We start from the raw sequence: 18,953 nt of genomic DNA on the forward strand, positions 1-18,953 counted from the left end.
CTTGCAGACTGCCTGCGTGAAAACGTGTGCATGCTAGAAATAGAACCGACGCCTATTTTTCACGCGAAACGCACGCGTGTTGATATTGTTGTCATGAAGACAAGAGCCTGGTCTGTCAGCGGTCTCCCTCTATGTCACCTACAGCAGCAGCAGCAGCGCGCCGCGCTTCTGGCACGCAGCAGAGACGCCACGCATCCAGTGTGTCACCGGCCTTAGTATTTTGACAATCACGTATTTTCGAACGGAGAGATATATGAATTATCAGACCCCTATCAAATCAATACCATCTAGCTAGTAGTAATATATGTTAAAAAAAAAACGGTTGCCTTTCGTTAATAATTATAATTAGGCTACGTTTATACTATGATATCGAACAAGATAGTGAACTGCATTTGAAGCTACTTTATCCAGCTAGATATAGAACACATGTAGATTTACATTATACTCTACATGAGAGCTAGTCCGTCTGCGTTTTACACAAGACATCATCGTTTCACAAAATATACGGATAGATATAGTTAGCTGAATGGATGCATACCTGTTTATTAGAATGCAAGCATCTCTCTGTAGTTTCAGTTTGTCACGAAGCTCTCTCTATCTTGGAAATGCAACTCCAATATTTACCCGTGTCTCGTTTCTTCTTCGTCCCAAAACCTTCTCAGGTCATTTATTTCACCCGTACGTTTGCGCTTCACAGAACATGCAGGCAAAGCATAATCATGATCCATAACTAAGTTATTGATTGAGGTATAAATACGAATATAAACAATATAAATATAAAATATAATAGTCTCGACCAAGGCAAGCTACTACTTTTTCTTCTTCGACTCGTCTTTGCTTCGGTTCACCTTTGTATTTTAGCGGTTCCGCAGGAAGTTAGATAAACTAGAGGGGTCAAAGTTTATATGACGCCATAGACGGGCGACAAAACGGAAATAAAGAAACGTGCCGTGTCTTCTAATTAAACTATAATTTTCTCCGGATTTTAAAGTTCGTGGAAACTGTCGGGATAATGTAAGTACACAACAAAAAAATATATATAACATAGATCTAGTGATATCTGCTATTTTTAAAGCAGAAAAATTACATATTGTGCCTTTAATGAAGAGATTGATGCCTTCAGCAGGTGATGTTCTACAGATCACCATTAGGGTGCAGCATAGAGCCACACATTTGCAAACAATACAGAGAAAATAAAAATCTCAGATAAAATAGTGCAACATAATTATGCTAATAAGTGTTAGATGTCATAATTCTGCATTATATTTAATTGACTCGATCAGTGTGACAATGACATTGTGTGGCATGCAAAAGAAGAAACAGAGAGAAGGGAAATTAGCAGACAGGAAGTGTGCATGGTGAGTCTTACTTTGGGTCTGTGGTACGAACGGGGCAAGAATTTTAGCTCGTTTCTTTTCATAGCCCTTCTGTGTGATGTCACCTGGAACGACAAAACAAATCTATAAATATTTAGTTTGAGATGTGATGAGGCTACATGTCTATAACCGTAAACTGAGCTTTCCTGGCTTTGTGAAGACTGGTGAACAGACAAAACACAATAACAAGTTTCTTGCTGGGTATTTCATAATTAGAGGTTATCGCTAAAGCAAAGTATCCCTACTATTGCTTATACTTTTGGTCGACTTATATCTTAATGTTTCTCTTCTGAGGAACAGGAGAAAGAGAAATGCTAAAGAAAGTTGACTGGAGCTATCAAGCTCTAAAATGGCAAAGTAGCACCAAAAAGTAATATTTAATTACTGTTCAATTATTTTATTTTATTTTTTATGTATTCATTTTTATATATTCAGTTGTCTATTTATATTTTAGTATTATTTTACCATTATAGAATTTATTAATAATCGGAATTAGCCTTTTTTTATCATTGTTTTATTATTTTGCAATTTTTTTAAATTTCTATTTAGCTTAATTTTATTTTATTTTTTATAATTTTAGTACTTCACCTGTTTTAGTTAGTTGCCAACATTTCTAAGTTTTTCAATTTTTTTTTCATGTAATATTTAATTTTAGTTTTATTTAAATTAACAAAAAATGCAATCATTCTAATTAACCCGAACAGCACTGCACGAGACTATTTGCTATATTCTAAGTCGAGCTGTTTGGGTTACACACATACTCTAAATGTTTTTAGTCTCTGCCGCCTCAATATAACAGCACCTTCCGGTTCACACAGATTATAAAGGTCTTAACAGCAATGTCTTAAAATAAAAGTTAGGTTTAATTTCGGGAAACTGTTACAGAAATGCATTCCTTAATGTGGTGGTTCTCAAATTTAACCGTTGCGTACCACTGGTCTGTATATTTAGCATACCTGATCCAGGTAACCAGCTAGTTAAAGGAGAGCTCAATGAACTGTTCCGATTGACATTGTCCCTACACACAGTGTTCAATGCTCCCTGCCCCCTGATTAACTAATTAAAAGATCCATTAAAATGGAATCCAGAAAATTAATGGAAAACACAGAAATTGGTAAAATAAATAAAACTGAATTTGAGAAAAAAAAATTAAGTATTTCATTGGACCTAAAAAATATTTTTGTTAAACTTTTAATAACTTGCTGTTAAAATGTTTAGGTTTAATAATTTCAATTAATTAGACATGCTTTTTGATTAATAAAATTTAATCTAACCATTAAAACATAGTCCAGAAAAAAAAAGTAAAAAAAACAGAATTTGGAAAAAAATTAAACAAATTTCATAGAGCACGACATATTTGAATGGATAGCATGACTTCCAGTCTGTTCCTCACATAAAGCTATCATCTTTAGAAGACCTGGAACATAATCATACTGACTGTTTTTCTAAAATGTTTAAGGTGCTTTTGAATTATTTTGAAGGGTAAAAGTGGCCAGTACATTTTCAACATTTCTCTTTGTGTGTCCCACAGAAAGAGGAAAGTCATAAGGTTTGAAACAACACAAGAGTAAATAATGACAGAATGTTCATCTGTGGGTTAACGGTTCCGTAAAATTAAGGAAAAACAAACAGAACAAGCAAAAAAACAGAAGAAAGGCAAAGTCACAATCACATGTATCCACCTTCACCCTGTTTATGTTCTTGTTTCTCTTAAAGTAGTTTTTGGCATACTAGAATCAGTGGTGAAAGTCCACTCTGAAAGCTCGTCAAACTCACACAAAGCACCCCTCTTTCACACACACACACACACACACACACGTCTCCTCTAAGCTTTGGTAGAGAAGTAACTCCTAAACTCCTCTGACACGTGGCTAGATGAGATTCACACCTCGTGGCCTGTGGCGGGTTTGAGGCAACAACACGTTATGCAGCCAAATCGCGGCTAAACAAAACCAGGAGTGACAGATCGGCTGACGACTATCGGTTTTCCAGAGGATACAACAAGGCTCCTTCTAAACCAGATCTGGTCCGTCTAGGAGAAAGCTGTCAGCTTCAGGTGATAAGATTACACACAATGGTGTTTATGCTGAAAAATCAACATGCAACATGTCAGCATGAACTTCACAGACAAAGGAAGTTTAAAGAAGGTCAGAGGGGCCAAGTGGGCACAGTTCAGCTATGAGAGGAGAGGAGAAAGCAAGCAAGCAGAAGATAGAGAAAACAGTGAGGCACAAAGACCGAAAGAGACAGAGAGAATGAGAGAGATGGCACTTTCTGTGGTTGCATGAGAAGGGACGGGTCGCACTGAGCGCAGACTTCATGCCTGGTTACTCTCTCTGCTTAAGAATGTGGCCTAGAAACCCAACAGCCCTTTCCTGCCTCATCTGCTCAGTGTGTGACAGCTCACACACACAATATTCCTTATTTAAATCCTACTACAGCAGAACAAACTTTATCAACACAAGTACAGATTCAGATGTTACAATTTATGAAGATTATGTGTTTGCTGCTCATTCATACAAAATGCCAGGGCTAGGGTAGTTCTATAAATGTAGGTAGTTGCTTGTTATAGCATTAATGAAATATTTTGGAGAGTTGCCAGGGCATTGCTATGGCATTCTAGGTAGTTGCTAAAAGCAATGCTATGTGTCTCTGGTGTTAATAAAGTGTTCTGGAGAGTTGCCAGTAAGTTGCAATGGTGTTCTAGGTAGTTTCTAGGGCACTGCTATGGTGGTAATAGTGTTTTTTGTGTACTGTTTACTTTCCTCAAATCCATTATTATCTGGATATGTTCTTCCTTCCTTCAAATTTAAAGGGATAGTTCACCCAAAATGAAATTCTGTCATCATTTACTCACTCTCACATTACTCTAAAACCTATATTATTTTTCCACTTTTCAGTGGAACACCAAATAATATATTTAGAAATGTGTCCATACAATGAATGCGAATGTTGTCTAAAACAACTTTTTAAAAATATCTTTTATGTTCCACAAAGAGATTGAAAGGGTTTGGAACAACATGATGGTGAATGTTCAAAACGCATACAGTCCATGATGCCTAAAGTTTAATACTTATGCTTAGGAATCTGATTAAATGCCTAACCCTAAGTATCGGCGACTGTAATAGAGATGCTTATCTTGTCAAAATGTACTAATAAAGAGCTCAACTAAAAACACTACACACAAGTGTGTGAGAGCGTAAAGCTGCTTTTTGCATGCAGGCAGCGTGCTGGGCATATGGAGGGATGGCTGACTGGAGTCTCATTGTGTGTGTGGGTGATGTGGGAGACTGATGTAATGCTGGGAGGGCAGCTGGGTCACGCTCACACAGAGCAGGGTCTGTGTTCGCACAACAACAGGTCCACGCAAACTGGCAGTGCCACTCCAGCACTGAGGGAGCTTTGTGCCCACTCACTCTTCTCTAAAGAGCTATTCTTTCGCTTCCTTTCTCAATTCCTTTCATCTGTTCATCTACACACACCTGTCTATTTAAGCACGGAGAAATCATGCCTGACTGATTGGCTGACATGCTCAAGAAAGAAAAAGGTCTATTATAATGGCTGTGATGTCTCATAGTATGTGTGTGTGTAGTGGTGAGCGCACAGGATATGGACATTACCCCACCCAGAGTGGCCTGCCAAAAGTGGTCCCAGTGTATTCATGGGGAGGAATTGGATGATTGGATGATGACTAGGGCCAACTGGCTAGCAGAAAGGCAATGGTGGCCAAATGGGACCGCTAGTTAGTTCCCTTCAGTATTCAAAACACAGACTGAACGGACACACAAGCACCACATGAGGGGCTGTGTGTTTCTACAAATACCTGTTTAACGTCCACACTATTATCGGTGTCAGTGTGTCAGAACTTTGATTCACCCTACAAGCCTGTCAGGATCTGTGTGTGAGTGTGTTTACCATACACTCGGCTCAGGCAGAGCCATGTAGCAGAGGAAATGATAAGCTTGTGGGGCTTCCTGCTCCATTGGGCCCCAGGGTGACTGGAAAAACCCACGAGTACAAGGGAGGAAGTGCAATGAGAACATACACACACACGCAAGAAAGTGATGGCAAAAACAAAGAACCCGACTAAGAGGGTGCTGAATACCCCACCACAGGAGCGGTTGCTAGGCTTCAGGCTTCTGCGGTCTGGAAAATGAGGCAAAGGTCCAGAGAAAGACAGGAATATAAATAACTTGCCTGATGATTTTTCATAATCTACTCCATTCTAATCATAATTCCCATCAGCTAACGGCTCTCATTCCACAACGGTTAATCAGTTGCTGAGGTGACGTCCTCATTTAGCTCACAGACCACCTAATGAACAAAGCTGGGTGAGGGTTAGTAAGTCCAGACTACAATGATTATTGGAGTACATTTTACAAGAAAATACCATTTTAGTCTATTTCAAAATTTCACATTTAATTCAAGGTGTTGCTTTTGTCTTGAACTATTTGTAATTATTTGTAAATTAATAATTTATGAATGAAATTTGTTTTAATGTAAATCCTACACCACATTTTTCAGTGTAGGGATATGTGACTGACTTGTTATTGTAACTTTTTTCATTAAAATTTTAATTTTATGTCAAATGTTGAACTGCAAAAAGGCATTCACAATGACAGTGATTTGCAGTGAAAGAGTGACTGCAGGAGATTTGGCTTTTTGAGATGATAAACAATGTCTATTGGGATTCAACAAAGTTGAGCAGTTCATGTCTATCAAGACTACCAATGGGACAATTTGAAAGACAATTTGATTCATAAGTCAAATTTATAATGATTAATTTGGATTTGATTAACCATGAAATTTTATTTGATTAAGTTAATGATTAAATTATGTGAAACATGATCCGCCTCTAGTAACTGAACTGCTGTCATGAACACCTTTAAAAGGAAGAATGTGAGTGGTAAAACTGTCAGGAGAGCAACATGTTGGAACCATAAACTTATTTGAAGCAATCTACATTATATAATTGTAAACGTCATGACAGACAGTAAGTTTTATGTATTTTACAAAAAAAAAACGCACAGGGATGACTCAAATCTGTGAACTGACTCTTTTGGAACTGGTTCATTAAAGCAAACAGGTCTTCCCAATAAAAGAAACCCTGAATGGCTGTTCCCTACACTGAAAACACTTATCAAGGCTCTGTATACAGTCCACCTGATTTAAGAGGACCCTTTATAAACACACACAGAAAGCTGCTTAACAGCCAATCATTGTTACTAATAAAAAGACAGTGCCAGAAGAAGAAAAAGTCCTGAAGGCAGGAATGCACTGCTGCATATTTCACTATGAAATCAATTGGGTAAAATTTAGCTCCTGATGCATGTCACAGGGTGCAGGGGTCAGTCCAAAAGACTCCAAAGAGCTGTTATTAAGACAATATGATGAGCCAGTGCACATTTTAATCAGAATCAGAAAGGGCTTTATTGCCAAGTATGTTTGCACATACAAGGAATTTGTTCTGGTGATAGAAGCTTCCAGTACAGAGGCAACAACAACAACAACACACACATAATAAGAACTTAAATTGTCAGACTAGGCAGATGGAATGTGTAGAATTACACACGGATATGCAAACACCCACGTGCAGACATACTCAGCACACTTTAAATCCATATTTCATCCATATGGTGCGGGGTTAAGCGATGGACCTGCATTAATTCGTTTTCAAATTTACACAACTATCAAGGTTGTTATTTGTTGGTGGCTTGGTACACATATGCAGGTCCATATGAGGGTGTTTTGAAAGCAAATAGGTTGCCAGCTTCCAACATTTTCCCAGTCATTAAGCTCTGATCCAAACACTCTTGATCAAATATTACTTCAAGACTTGATGCTAATGCAATTTTTTCTATGTCCCAATGATCAAGTAGAACTCTGCCCTGGAAATTTGTATCACGTGTGACCAATAGAAGATCCATACATCATGTTGTGACCTCTTAGCTAAATTTAAAACGAAAGTTTTAAACAGGAGTGCAGGGTTTCAGTAAAGTGGAGTAGATTGCATATTTAGATAATACATTTTTATAATTTACATATTCTAAATAAATATGAATAAATGTAAATAATTTGCAACCTGCTTTATGAATTATGTTTTTAAAGAGAGTGCGGAGTGTGACATATTAAAGCCATTGCAGACCATGACATGTGGTGGCCATTTGCACAGCTAACTACAATGGCAAGTTTTTAAGCAGGTGCAAGTCAGAGGGTCTGCGGCTGATATCACTTCCTGTCAACTCTTGCAACCATCTTCACCACATGCAAACAACCCACCTGGTGCATCTCATTTAAAACCACTCTACTCAACAGTGTGGATATCGAGGAGTCTATCACACTTAAAGGTAAAATGAGTGTGGCGGTGCTGGGAATCAATCAATCCTAATTGTGTTTGTGTGTCTGCAGTTCAAAGAGATGATCTGATCCGCAATAGGGCATTTTTTGGCCTCAGGTTTGTCTGCTGTCTATGTAGGTAGCTCACTAGGTTTTAAAACACAGCCATAATCTTATATAAATCTAAATGTCTGACACTAAAGACAGTATTTGTAGGAGACAAACTCATTACAAAAAATGAAATTGAGGAGATAAATAGCCTATGGAGATTCCAGCATGATTGAGGCCTGTTCTTTATAAGTATTGAACCCGTCTAAATGCAAGGAATAAATTACATCTAAAAGAAAAAATTAAGAACTGCTCTTCTATTTTAATGACAGTGTTTTGTTTTAGGGGTGGGTGATATACCAATAGACACAATTAGCCAGTAGAAGTTTGTCAACCGATTGAGATTTTGGACTATCATCTCTATCGCGGTTACACAATCAAGTGACGTTGCTGTGCTTCGTTTGCGCACGTTTTTAAGCATTGTTAAAACATCGATATTCTGTTTTTGAGAATTGATACAGTATTGCCAAACAAAATATCACGATACTCATGTATCGATATTTTCTCACACCCCTACAGAATAGGTATACGCGGAATATCAGATTTGGATTGGTCTTGTCTGAGCGATATCCGACCCGGCAGAAAATGGCAGTATCGGAGCAATATCAATACCGAATATTGGATCGGCACAGCCCTAATTATTATTAATGAATTGTTTGGTTCTGCACTAGAAAAGCTAAGGATAAAGTAAAATGGGGAGAGAGGCATGCATTGCCTAATAATAATCTGTAGTTAATCGTACCAACCAAGAATTCAGTACAGCAGACCCATTACTACTACACTACAGGGCTACATCCTCCTGATACAGTCACTTTATGATTACAATCAGGGTCTGAAAGAAAAAACTGATTGTCTGAACTGCAGCTTGTTGTTTCATGTAATTAGAGACCGGTGGCTCTAATGACAGTTAGTCTATGTGACTATTAGACTATCAGGCTGATTAAACTTCATTAGAGGATGGGAGTGACGATCATTACTGTACTCCAGTTAAAAGAAACAGATACAGGCTAAATGGAAGACACTTCCTTCAGCGGGTTGGTCTTCAGTCTAACAAGTGAGATCTGTCATAGAGCACCAAACAAATCAATAAATCACACTGACCTTTGAAATCTGCTGGTTTGTAAAGCACACTTTTTAAAGAGTTGTCCCTAGCATTCAGCAGGCTGACACTTTCCATCACTTAAGTGCTCACAGATGTGCTTCTGCTTTCAATATTTACACACTGAGGCAGTTCAATGGCCATCAATGGCTCAATATGTGCTCTGCAGTCACAGTAACGAAGAAACAACCCAACAAGCCTGTGTTAGTTCCAGGGTAATGCCAGATATTTAAACAATGTGTGAATTTAGCCACTAATCCTCTAAATAAACAAAAAGTTGAGGGAGCATTTTCCACTGAATGTACTAAAAAAAATAATATGCATCTGTTTGAATGGTATGATACCCTCTCTGATAGAAAACATTGAGATATGGAGATATGAACACGTCATAGATGGAGGAACATCCACTGTAAATCAAACACAGGATACAAAACTGAGTCACAGGACTACATGGGCGTTCACTCTGACAGAGATTTGCAGACAAAGCAACCGCGAGTCATTCATTTTGAAATCATTCAATGTGCAGCAGCTACCAATGGGAGGGCAGGCTAAGATTGTGTGGTATACCGGTACAAAAAAAGTAAAACAATACCACAGACTTCAAACTGTAAGATACCAATATTTTCAGAATATTTTGCAGATCCTGTTCCCTGAAAACGTGTTATCATCATTGAAAAACATTTGTTAAATTAAATATATAACAGCTAGTGATGTAACAATGCACGGCGAGCTGGTTAAAACAAATATGTGATGATTCAAATCGGTTGAGATATTAATCAAATCGCAATACAGTTGAGGGTAAGAGTTTATATGAATTATCTTTGAGAGGAACTGACTCGTTCAGATGTTTTATGTAGCAAAACTTCACAAAGTTAAAGTCAGACCATTCTGTTTTTGTTTCAAAGAGCCGTAGTTCACTGACAAGCTACGCAATATCACATTCATAATTCGTGCAGCCCTAGATACAATCTAATATAGATTTAAAAACTGCTCATGCAGCATGTACGCAGAATCTTTGTTTGGATCATGATTAAAATCTAGTGGTTACCTCTAACCGAATGGAAAGAGCACAGGCAAAGCAGTTTATATAAAAAGATTTATTTTACTTGTGTTGTTTATTTATTTGATTTGGGGTTTGTTTTAAAGTTTCATATTGCAATTACACAAAGAAATGTTCAACATTTTGTCCAAGCAATAATAAAAGGACATCAATTGTGAGAAAATCATATGTAATCGTATTACATCGTGACCTAAAATCAAAACCTCGATTAATTGAACATTTTATCTCGATTACGATTAATGAACGATTATTTTGTATCTGTTTAGTTTTTTTTGCCCTCATAGTTCACTGACAAGGTTTGTACTGTAAATATTATTGACTATTAAAGGTGGGATATTTTTTCCTATTGAAAGAGCGATCTGACATCATAGCTCAATATTCAGCAGTTATTTTATCTATGTTCTTAACATTTCTTACAGATTATTGCTCGGTGTAAGAGATAAATAAAGATCAGATAAAGATAAATTAACACAGTACCAGTATGACTGATTGCGTGTGTGAATTAGTCATACCGTCTTTATATTATTGTGAAGTTGTGGGTTGTAAATAGTCTAGTTCCTTCAAAAGTAGAAAAATATGCTATAATAAGTTTTGAGATTCTAAGCTACTTTAGTGATAAATCACAGGACAGCGCTGACAACTAGTTTCTGCGTTCCTCTGTGCGCTCTATCTTCACAGCTACTGTTTATATGAGTGTTCGTGCCACAATGCAGCTGCGCGAACATGGAAGCTCGATATAATAATACACATCCGATCGTCTAATCGCTTGAATGTCCAAACCATAAAACAAATACAACTGACAAAGTTTATTGAAGACACAAGGCCATGACTATGTGTTGAACCGGTGTTCACCTCCGTGTTTTGCTTTTATGCCACTGACTGGACGGGGCAGAGTCATGTGGCTACACACGCGCTAGTATGCTTTTAAGGGGGAAGTATTAACAGGATTAAAAAACCGAAATAACCGACATGGGAAAATTACGTCGGTTAGAGGTTCTGAATTTCATTTTCGATTACTTTTCGATTAATCGTCCAGCCCTAGTGAGTTGAGTGGACTGTTACATAACTAGTAACAACGCTAACCCTGTCTATAATTTTTCTCTATATTAGGGGTGCACCGAAAATTCGGCCGAAATGGCATTATCGGTTTCGGGCCGAAATAAAAAAAACAGCCGAAAACGTAAACCGAAAATGAATGTCACCCGCCCCTCCCATCTGTGAGCAAGCGCTTAGGTTTCACTCACGGTCGAGCTGTTATCACGCGTCTGCCTATCAAAGATTAAGCATGTCAAAGGGCTGTCACAATCAAAAAAAGCTTGTCACAAAAGCTGCACAATCGATCGGACCAACCAACACAAGTTTCGAAAACGAAAACAGGGAATCGATTTTAACGGCCTTCTCTCGGAGCGCGTCCAGCTCGTCACTATACGCTCGCAGCGAATGCGCGTCAAACAGCAACTGCAGGTTCTGACACACACACACACACACACACAGAGCCTATTAGTGCATAATATCAATGTAGCCTTCAGTAATGTTTTTCATTGATGTTATGGCAGCCCACATTGCTGACTTGTGCGCGTCTCAAGCGCCCTCTTTACGTTCGCCCTAATGCCTGTTTAGTTGTCGGTGGATTTGCCTATATTTGGCGTTGAAAAACGGATCAACGCCAAATATAGGCAATTTACTAACGATTCAGTGAACACTTTGCCTATGTCTCAAAAATCGAACAGGATTTTTTTTTTTCACAAAAGTGACAGCCCTATACGAGAGGACACCAAAGTTGCAATATGTAGCATTTGTTCTGCAAAATCTCCAAAATTGTGGATTTTTTTTGCACAATTTTTAAAAAACTATTTTATTTGATGGAACATAAAACTTGAAGAATAATTATTATTTATATTTATTGTTAAAAATATTTTATGTTTTGTTATGTAACTGTTAATAAAAGTTTGATTATTATATTGTGATTTTTCAATTCAGATCCATTTAATCCAAGCAATATATATATACACGTTTTTAAAAGAAGCCATTTTCGGCTTCAGTTTCGGTTTTCGGCCAAGTGCATTCTAAATTTTCGGTTTCGGTGCAGAATTTTCATTTCGGTGCATCACTACTCTATATCTATCTATAATAATATTAATATCTATCTATAACAACTTATATTGCTTCTATCTATAATCACTTCTAACTACTATCTATCTATCTATCTATCTATCTATCCATCTATCACTACTTTTATAACATATCTATTATGGGTGCTATACATTAACTGCATTGCAGCACATTCAGTTTTGATAAGTATGTGTGTCCTTGTTTCAGTCTATTGCAGACATGTCCCTATGGGTCTCCGGCCTCATTTAACAAGCTAAATCAGGACACTACACCTCGGTAAGCTTCCCCAGAGAGACTAATGAACATGCAAGGGTGTGGCTTTGGGAGACTTCACGAACGTGTGTGTGTGTGTGTGTACTTTGTGCATGTGAGGGTTACAATCTCTCTAATGCAGATGAACACAGACCCTTGGGAGCTCACTTGTAGAGCCGTGAGAGAAACGGACAAGCTTGAACTAGAGCTAAACTGCTGAGGGTCAGCACGATTCTCTTTTCCATAAATTCCCATGGTCTCTATGACAAAAACATCAGCCCGTTCCCCAAACCACAGCATTCATTAGAGCCCAGACCAGATTTCTCCATGAAACCTCTATGGTACTTCTGCTAAACACACTCTGTCCCACATCAGTTCCCCAAAACACTTTCACAACAGTCATAATTCATTACACTGACAAGAACACGAAAATTACTAAACAACTCTGCATTCATATGATCACCATGTGTGATGGATGATTCATACAGAAGCTGTAATGGAACTGTTAAGAGCTGACTGTTTTATTTCAAGACCTAATAAGAGGTCTATAGAGGTAGATTAGGCATCATAGGTCCAGCAGTAAGGCCAAAGAATTTTTAGCCAGCTGAAAATGCAAAGCTGTGAACGCTTGAGCACAGCAGGTTTTTTCAGTTGAGACGCTGCAGTTGCTGTGATACCCACTTAAGTAATATGGCAGATGCATCGTGAATTAAATGTTTCTCCAAGCCTTATTTTTCATAATAATATGGTAGTCCAGCAATTCCATCTGGTAAAGCCATAAAAGAGACAAGCAATATTAACTTGTTTATATTATATATTTATCCATTGTTTTTCAGTTCAGTTGTAGTACAACCAGGGTTTGATGGTTTTTAGGTAGGAATAACCTACCTAATATTGTTCGGGAGGCAGACACACTCTTGCAGTTTAAATCTAGATTAAAGACCCATCTCTTTAACCTGGCTTACACATAACATACTAATATGCTTTTAATATCCAAATCCTTTAAAGGATTTTTAGGCTGCCTTAATTAGGTAAACCGGAACCGAAAACACTTCCCATAACACCCTATGTACTTGCTACATCATTAGAAGAATGGCATCTACGCTAATATTTGTCTGTTTCTCTCTTATTCCGAGGTCACCGTAGCCACCAGATCCAGTCTGTATCCAGATCAGAGGGTCACTGCAGTCACCAGGATCCAGTACGTATCCAGACCAGATGGTGGATCAGCACCTAGAAAGGACCTCTACTGCCCTGAAAGACAGCGGAGACCAGGACAACTAGAGCCTCAGATACAGATCCCCTGTAAAGACCTTGTCTCAGAGGAGCACCAGGACAAGACCACAGGAAACAGATGATTCTTCTGCACAATCTGACTTTGCTGCAGCCTGGAATTGAACTACTGGTTTCGTCTGGTCAGAGGAGAACTGGCCCCCAAATGAGCCTGGTTTCTCTCAAGGTTTTTTTCTCCATTCTGTCACCGATGGAGTTTCGGTTCCTTGCCGCTGTCGCCTCTGGCTTGCTTCGTTGAGGTCACTTCATCTACAGCGATATCGTTGACTTGATTGCAAATAAATGCACAGACACCATTTAACTGAACAGAGATGACATCACTGAATTCAATGATGAACTGCCTTTAACTATCATTTTGCATTATTAACACACTGTATTCCTAATGAATGTTGTTCAGTTGCTTTGACGCAATGTATTTTGTTTAAAGCGCTATATAAATAAAGGTGACTTGACTTGTTCGGTACCAAGTCAGTACTAAAAAATTTTAAATGTGACGGTACCAGGTTTCTTTAAGTACCGGTAGTACCGAGGTCCCGTTCAAACCCGGTTCAGCACTATGATTTCCGCGAAGCAGAAAACGAGGACGGAATCTCAAAATCCAGTCATGAAAATGAAACTTACATTTTAATATGGACAGTCATGGAATTTGTCAAAGTTAGCATAAATTAATCAAATAAAATCTATATGGACCAGTATCTGTAAATGTTAAGCCGCAAAAGTTGTTTGAAATATGAATCCGTGATCTGCGCGTCTCTGTGTGAATTAATGAATGGCAGAGACGTGCGGGTTTATTTACTACATAGACTGAAGAGCATGACACTTGCATTAATTTCAGCATCTGAGCTTCAGAGTTCTCTCTCCATCAAGCGATCTGAACTTTTCAGTTCATCTCAATGGACGCACAGCGCACCTGTATTTGATGCTCTGTAAACTCTTTGTGAAGGAGCACGACTCACCGTCGCTTGACTGATAGCGCTGTTTCTCAAACATGCAAAGAGAGAGAGAGCGAGAGTATTACCACACTGAATCGACATGCTATATGTAAACTATTTTTTGTTGTCTTCTCCTGTTAAAATAATTGAGTTCATTTAGAATTATTCATATTCATTTTCGAACAAGCAGAAGACATACCGGTTTCTCCAGTAGTGGGTGGAGCTAATGCGCAAATGGCAATTTCATTGGCTGGCGCTGATCTAGTACCTTCCCTGTTTTGATTTCAGCAAATCAGTTTGACCGAACGCAGACAACGTGATTAATATTCATGAACCCAGCAGCTCATCAATTCATAGTGCATTGTATATACATTAGTATGATAGTAGAATTAATAGTAGTATTATCTTTTAATAATAATTAATATGATCTATTACTATTTTTTTTACAGAAACCCTCAATGACCAAAAATATCTTAAGCATCACCACCAGTCTTAAGTTCAGTTAAAATGACAAATATGCATTCATTAGGCCTAAAAGTTAATTTTTACATAAAGACATTGTGCTAGAAATATTACTATTATTTAGTAAAATGTATGTGATACTGCTACTACTGTTGAAAATTTTTTATAAAACTTTATTTTTTTTAAAGAAATAAATCACATATTTCTTCCATGTTTTAATTTTAATAGCAAATCCCCTTTATTTACCAAAAATAAAATGTGTTTAAATTTCATAAATTAAAAGACAAATTAAATTTGGGTGAAACTTGTTTACTGTTTTTCATAATTATATTACTTGTAGAAGAACTTTAAACACAATTCTAAATAAGTATAAAGAATGGCATTGGTTTTATTTTTAGTGCTAAAAAGTTCTTTTTTTTTAATTAGCATATTTTTGTGTTTTGCTTTGGTACCGAAATTGGTACTGAGAACCGTGGATTTTCACTGGTATCGGTACCGAATACTGAAATTTTGGTACCGTAACAACACTACAAGTAAATATAATTATTATATATAAATAAATGCATCAAATTAAGCAAATTTCTTTTAAATTTATAGCACAGTAATGAGGCAGCAACATATGATAGATAAGACAGAACACAATCTTTCATTGTGCAAAATTATTATAACATGAAAGGCTCCAATACAGAGCGGCACAAATCGCTTATGCGCATCCCGTGCACAGAACGATGTGCTTGAAGCAACACGGAGCCACAGCATGCAGCGGTCTGCATAGACAGAATGGAGAATGGAGGATGACTGACAGCTTCAACAGAGAGAAGAGTTTAGAGAACTTGTGTTTAACAACTTAAATATTCATCTGTACCTCACATTAAACTATGAAATGCTTCAGAACGCGTGGAATATAGTGCACGGAAACTTTATGGTGCTTTATAATGTTTTTGTGGGGTTCGTAGGGCTTAACAATAACATAATAGTATACGCACTATACCAGATTTGGATCGGTCTCGTCTGACCGATACCCGATCCAGCAGAAAATGCCAGTATCGGAGCGATACTAATTCTGAATATCGGATCTGCGCACTCCTACTAATCTGTAAAGTCACCAAGTGACATGACTTGCCTTAAAGGGACTCTGGTATTAATCCGCCCTTCCTCCACTGTGATGAGAACTGTGTTTTACCCAAAGTTGAACATTCTTCAACTTTCTGCAGTGAGAAAAAAACTCGGAGCGCTCCACATGCTACTGGCATTAAAAAAAGCTCCCATTGAAAACAATCGAAAAATACGCTAGCCTCAGGAAAAAAATGCTTTGATGGACACACGGCTTAAGGTTGTTCTAAAAAAATAGATAAATTAATTGTGCTAATTGTTTGAATTCTCAGACAGCTTCCCTTATAGAAGATGCTATCCCAGAATGCACTACGACAAGCTCAAAAAAAAAAAATACATGCAAAAAATGTATAAATATCTACTGAAAAGCATCAATTAAAAATAAAATAAAATAAATAAAATAATAAAATAAAATGTGTCTTCCATGTGTACCTTCCCGATTAAAATAAAATCAATAAAAATGAACGTAAATTTATAAAATTGAACGTAACTTTCAGAAACTATCAAAAATATGCCACTACAAAAGAAGAAAAACTGAACTCAGTCGCACAAATTTAACAGGCTCTTCAAATATGCTTCATTCTTTGTTAATGTTTTTCAATGATTCGTTTTCGCTAATCGTGGATTCTGAATGCATTGCCACAGATTTCGCTTAAGCTTCGCAGTTTTTCGTTTGGTGTTTTGACACAAACCTCTTGTGAGGACGGGCTTAACAGTGATCTACTCTGACTGGATAGTGAGCTTTTGATGGACAGGTGCTCTCTGACCGGGAAGTACAGACGTCACTCAGTGGCGCGCATATTGGAAAGCTCTCACGCTGATTAAATCTGGTCTCTACCGCAAAAATTCTTTCACAAAGTGAAATAAATTTATTTTAAGCTCATACACCGGTTCTACCCTGTAAAGAAGTGTATACAAAGATTTAAATCTGACATTGATCTTACATGCTCTTTTTGTTCGAGTTCTGAAGAAACTGTACACTTATTTTGGTCATGTCACTACACTCAGATACCTTGGGATGATATTGGTGTGTGTGTCAAGTGTAAGATTTTTCCAGGCTTCTCAGTACATATGAAAAACATTATATGTGGGTATTATGACTGACCCCACAAACGAAAATCAGTTTTGTTATTAATTTAAATTTTTTTCCTAAACAAATTTTACATTCACAAATGCAAATTCTCCAACTGTAAACCTGTCTTCTCTGTTTTCCTAAAAGAAATGGAAAACTATTTGAATGTAATCTCAGTATCTACTAATAAGAAAGCTATAAGGACTGTTAGAATTTGCTCTGCCTTTGATCTCCTTGTGTAATTTTGTTTAGATTTTGGCCCTCTTTTCTTTAGTTCTATTTTATTCTTTTTTGTGTGTGTGGTTGATATTATATGATGTATGTTTATACTTTTGTATGTTTTTGTTCTCTGCATTAATAAAAAAAGAAAAAGAAAAAAAAGCTTTCGCAGTGTTTTATATGCAATGCGTCGTGCCTTGTATTACTAAATAATATTTGACCTTCGATCATGTCAGTCAGTAAAGATGAGCTCTCAGGAGACACGGAGCGGCATCATCTTCCTCCTCCGCTTGTCCTTCAAGGCAGCTTGAAGTAAGCTTGTGTTATTGAAGTAACCAATAACATCGATACAAGTTTTTCATGTTACAGTGTGCTACAGTTTGTTGTGGGTTATTATTGCCATTCCGTAACACAAGCTTATTTCAAGCAGCCTTGAAGGACAAGAGCTCATCTTTACAGACTGAGACTAGGGATGGCCCGATACCCTTTTTTTCCAAACCGATACGAGTACTTACATTTATGTAACTGCCGATACCGAGTACCGATACCGATATTTCTACCACGAAAGTAATTACAGGCTACCGGAAAAGAAGACAGAAGACTATTTAAGAACACAGGTTAGAAGACTGTTTTTATTTTCTCTGCTTGTTTTAACAAGTCTAAAATAAATAATGAGTAAAATGATAAATGTAGGCAATTTCAAATAAAAAAATTAATTATATTTGTGGGTAAACAAAAAGCCTCAATACTGGCACTGTCTTCACAACTGACAAAATATAAATAAAACGTATTGTACAGTCAACACCGTCAACTCAACAATATATCAATGAAATGTTTGACAACATCTCCAGCTTTCAATTTAACTCAATTTCAATGTAACTGTTGTGTACTCTCAATGAAACACTTACATATTTCAATAAAACAAAACATCAATGTAACTATTGCAAGTCTCAATTAAACTACTGCATATTTCAATTAAACAACAATTAAACTATGTGGCACAGTGACAGCTCCCTTGTTTCAATTAAACAAACATTTCAGTCAGCAATGTGATCTGAACTAGCTTAGGTACTTTTTGGGAAAATGAGAGGCAGGTTCTTTTTGATGAACAAAATCATCTCTGCATGATCAGCTGTGATTCTGTTTCTCTCGTCATTCACAATATGTGACACTGAGATGAACAGCCTTTCACTGTCAACACTACTGCATGGTGCTGAGAGGTATCTGGATGCCATTTTGCCAGAGTAGGGAACCGCACTTTGTTAACTGCCCAGTATTGTAGTGGTTTGTCTTCGAGAAATTGTGGTCTCCCGTAGGTATGTCTCTAATTGTGCAGTAGAACCTAGTTGAGCTCTGTTTAGAGAGACTGGTGCTTGCTCATCTGCTATTTCATCAAATATACTGTCCAGGCTGCTACTTGCCTGGTCCCTGCGTGGTTTTCTAGCAGGAGGTTCATGCAGATCATGATTCTCCTCTTCTCTAGATGACCTCAACAGCTCACGCATCAGCATCTCCTTGG

General features: G+C 37.4%; 1 protein-coding gene across 1 annotated transcript in view; it reads right to left on the reverse strand.

Moving 5' to 3' along the window:
• The window catches only part of LOC132129621 (disco-interacting protein 2 homolog B-A), a 61,509-nt gene that overhangs the window by 18,616 nt on the left and 23,940 nt on the right, over positions 1-18,953 (reverse strand). Inside the window, exon 2 of the mRNA XM_059541260.1 lies at positions 1,370-1,441. Within this exon, the coding sequence (XP_059397243.1) occupies positions 1,370-1,441 (72 nt within the window). The remainder of the gene's footprint in view (positions 1-1,369; positions 1,442-18,953) is intronic.

The sequence above is a fragment of the Carassius carassius genome, chromosome 46, assembly GCF_963082965.1.
Source record: "Carassius carassius chromosome 46, fCarCar2.1, whole genome shotgun sequence".
Classification (NCBI taxonomy): Eukaryota; Metazoa; Chordata; class Actinopteri; order Cypriniformes; family Cyprinidae; genus Carassius; species Carassius carassius.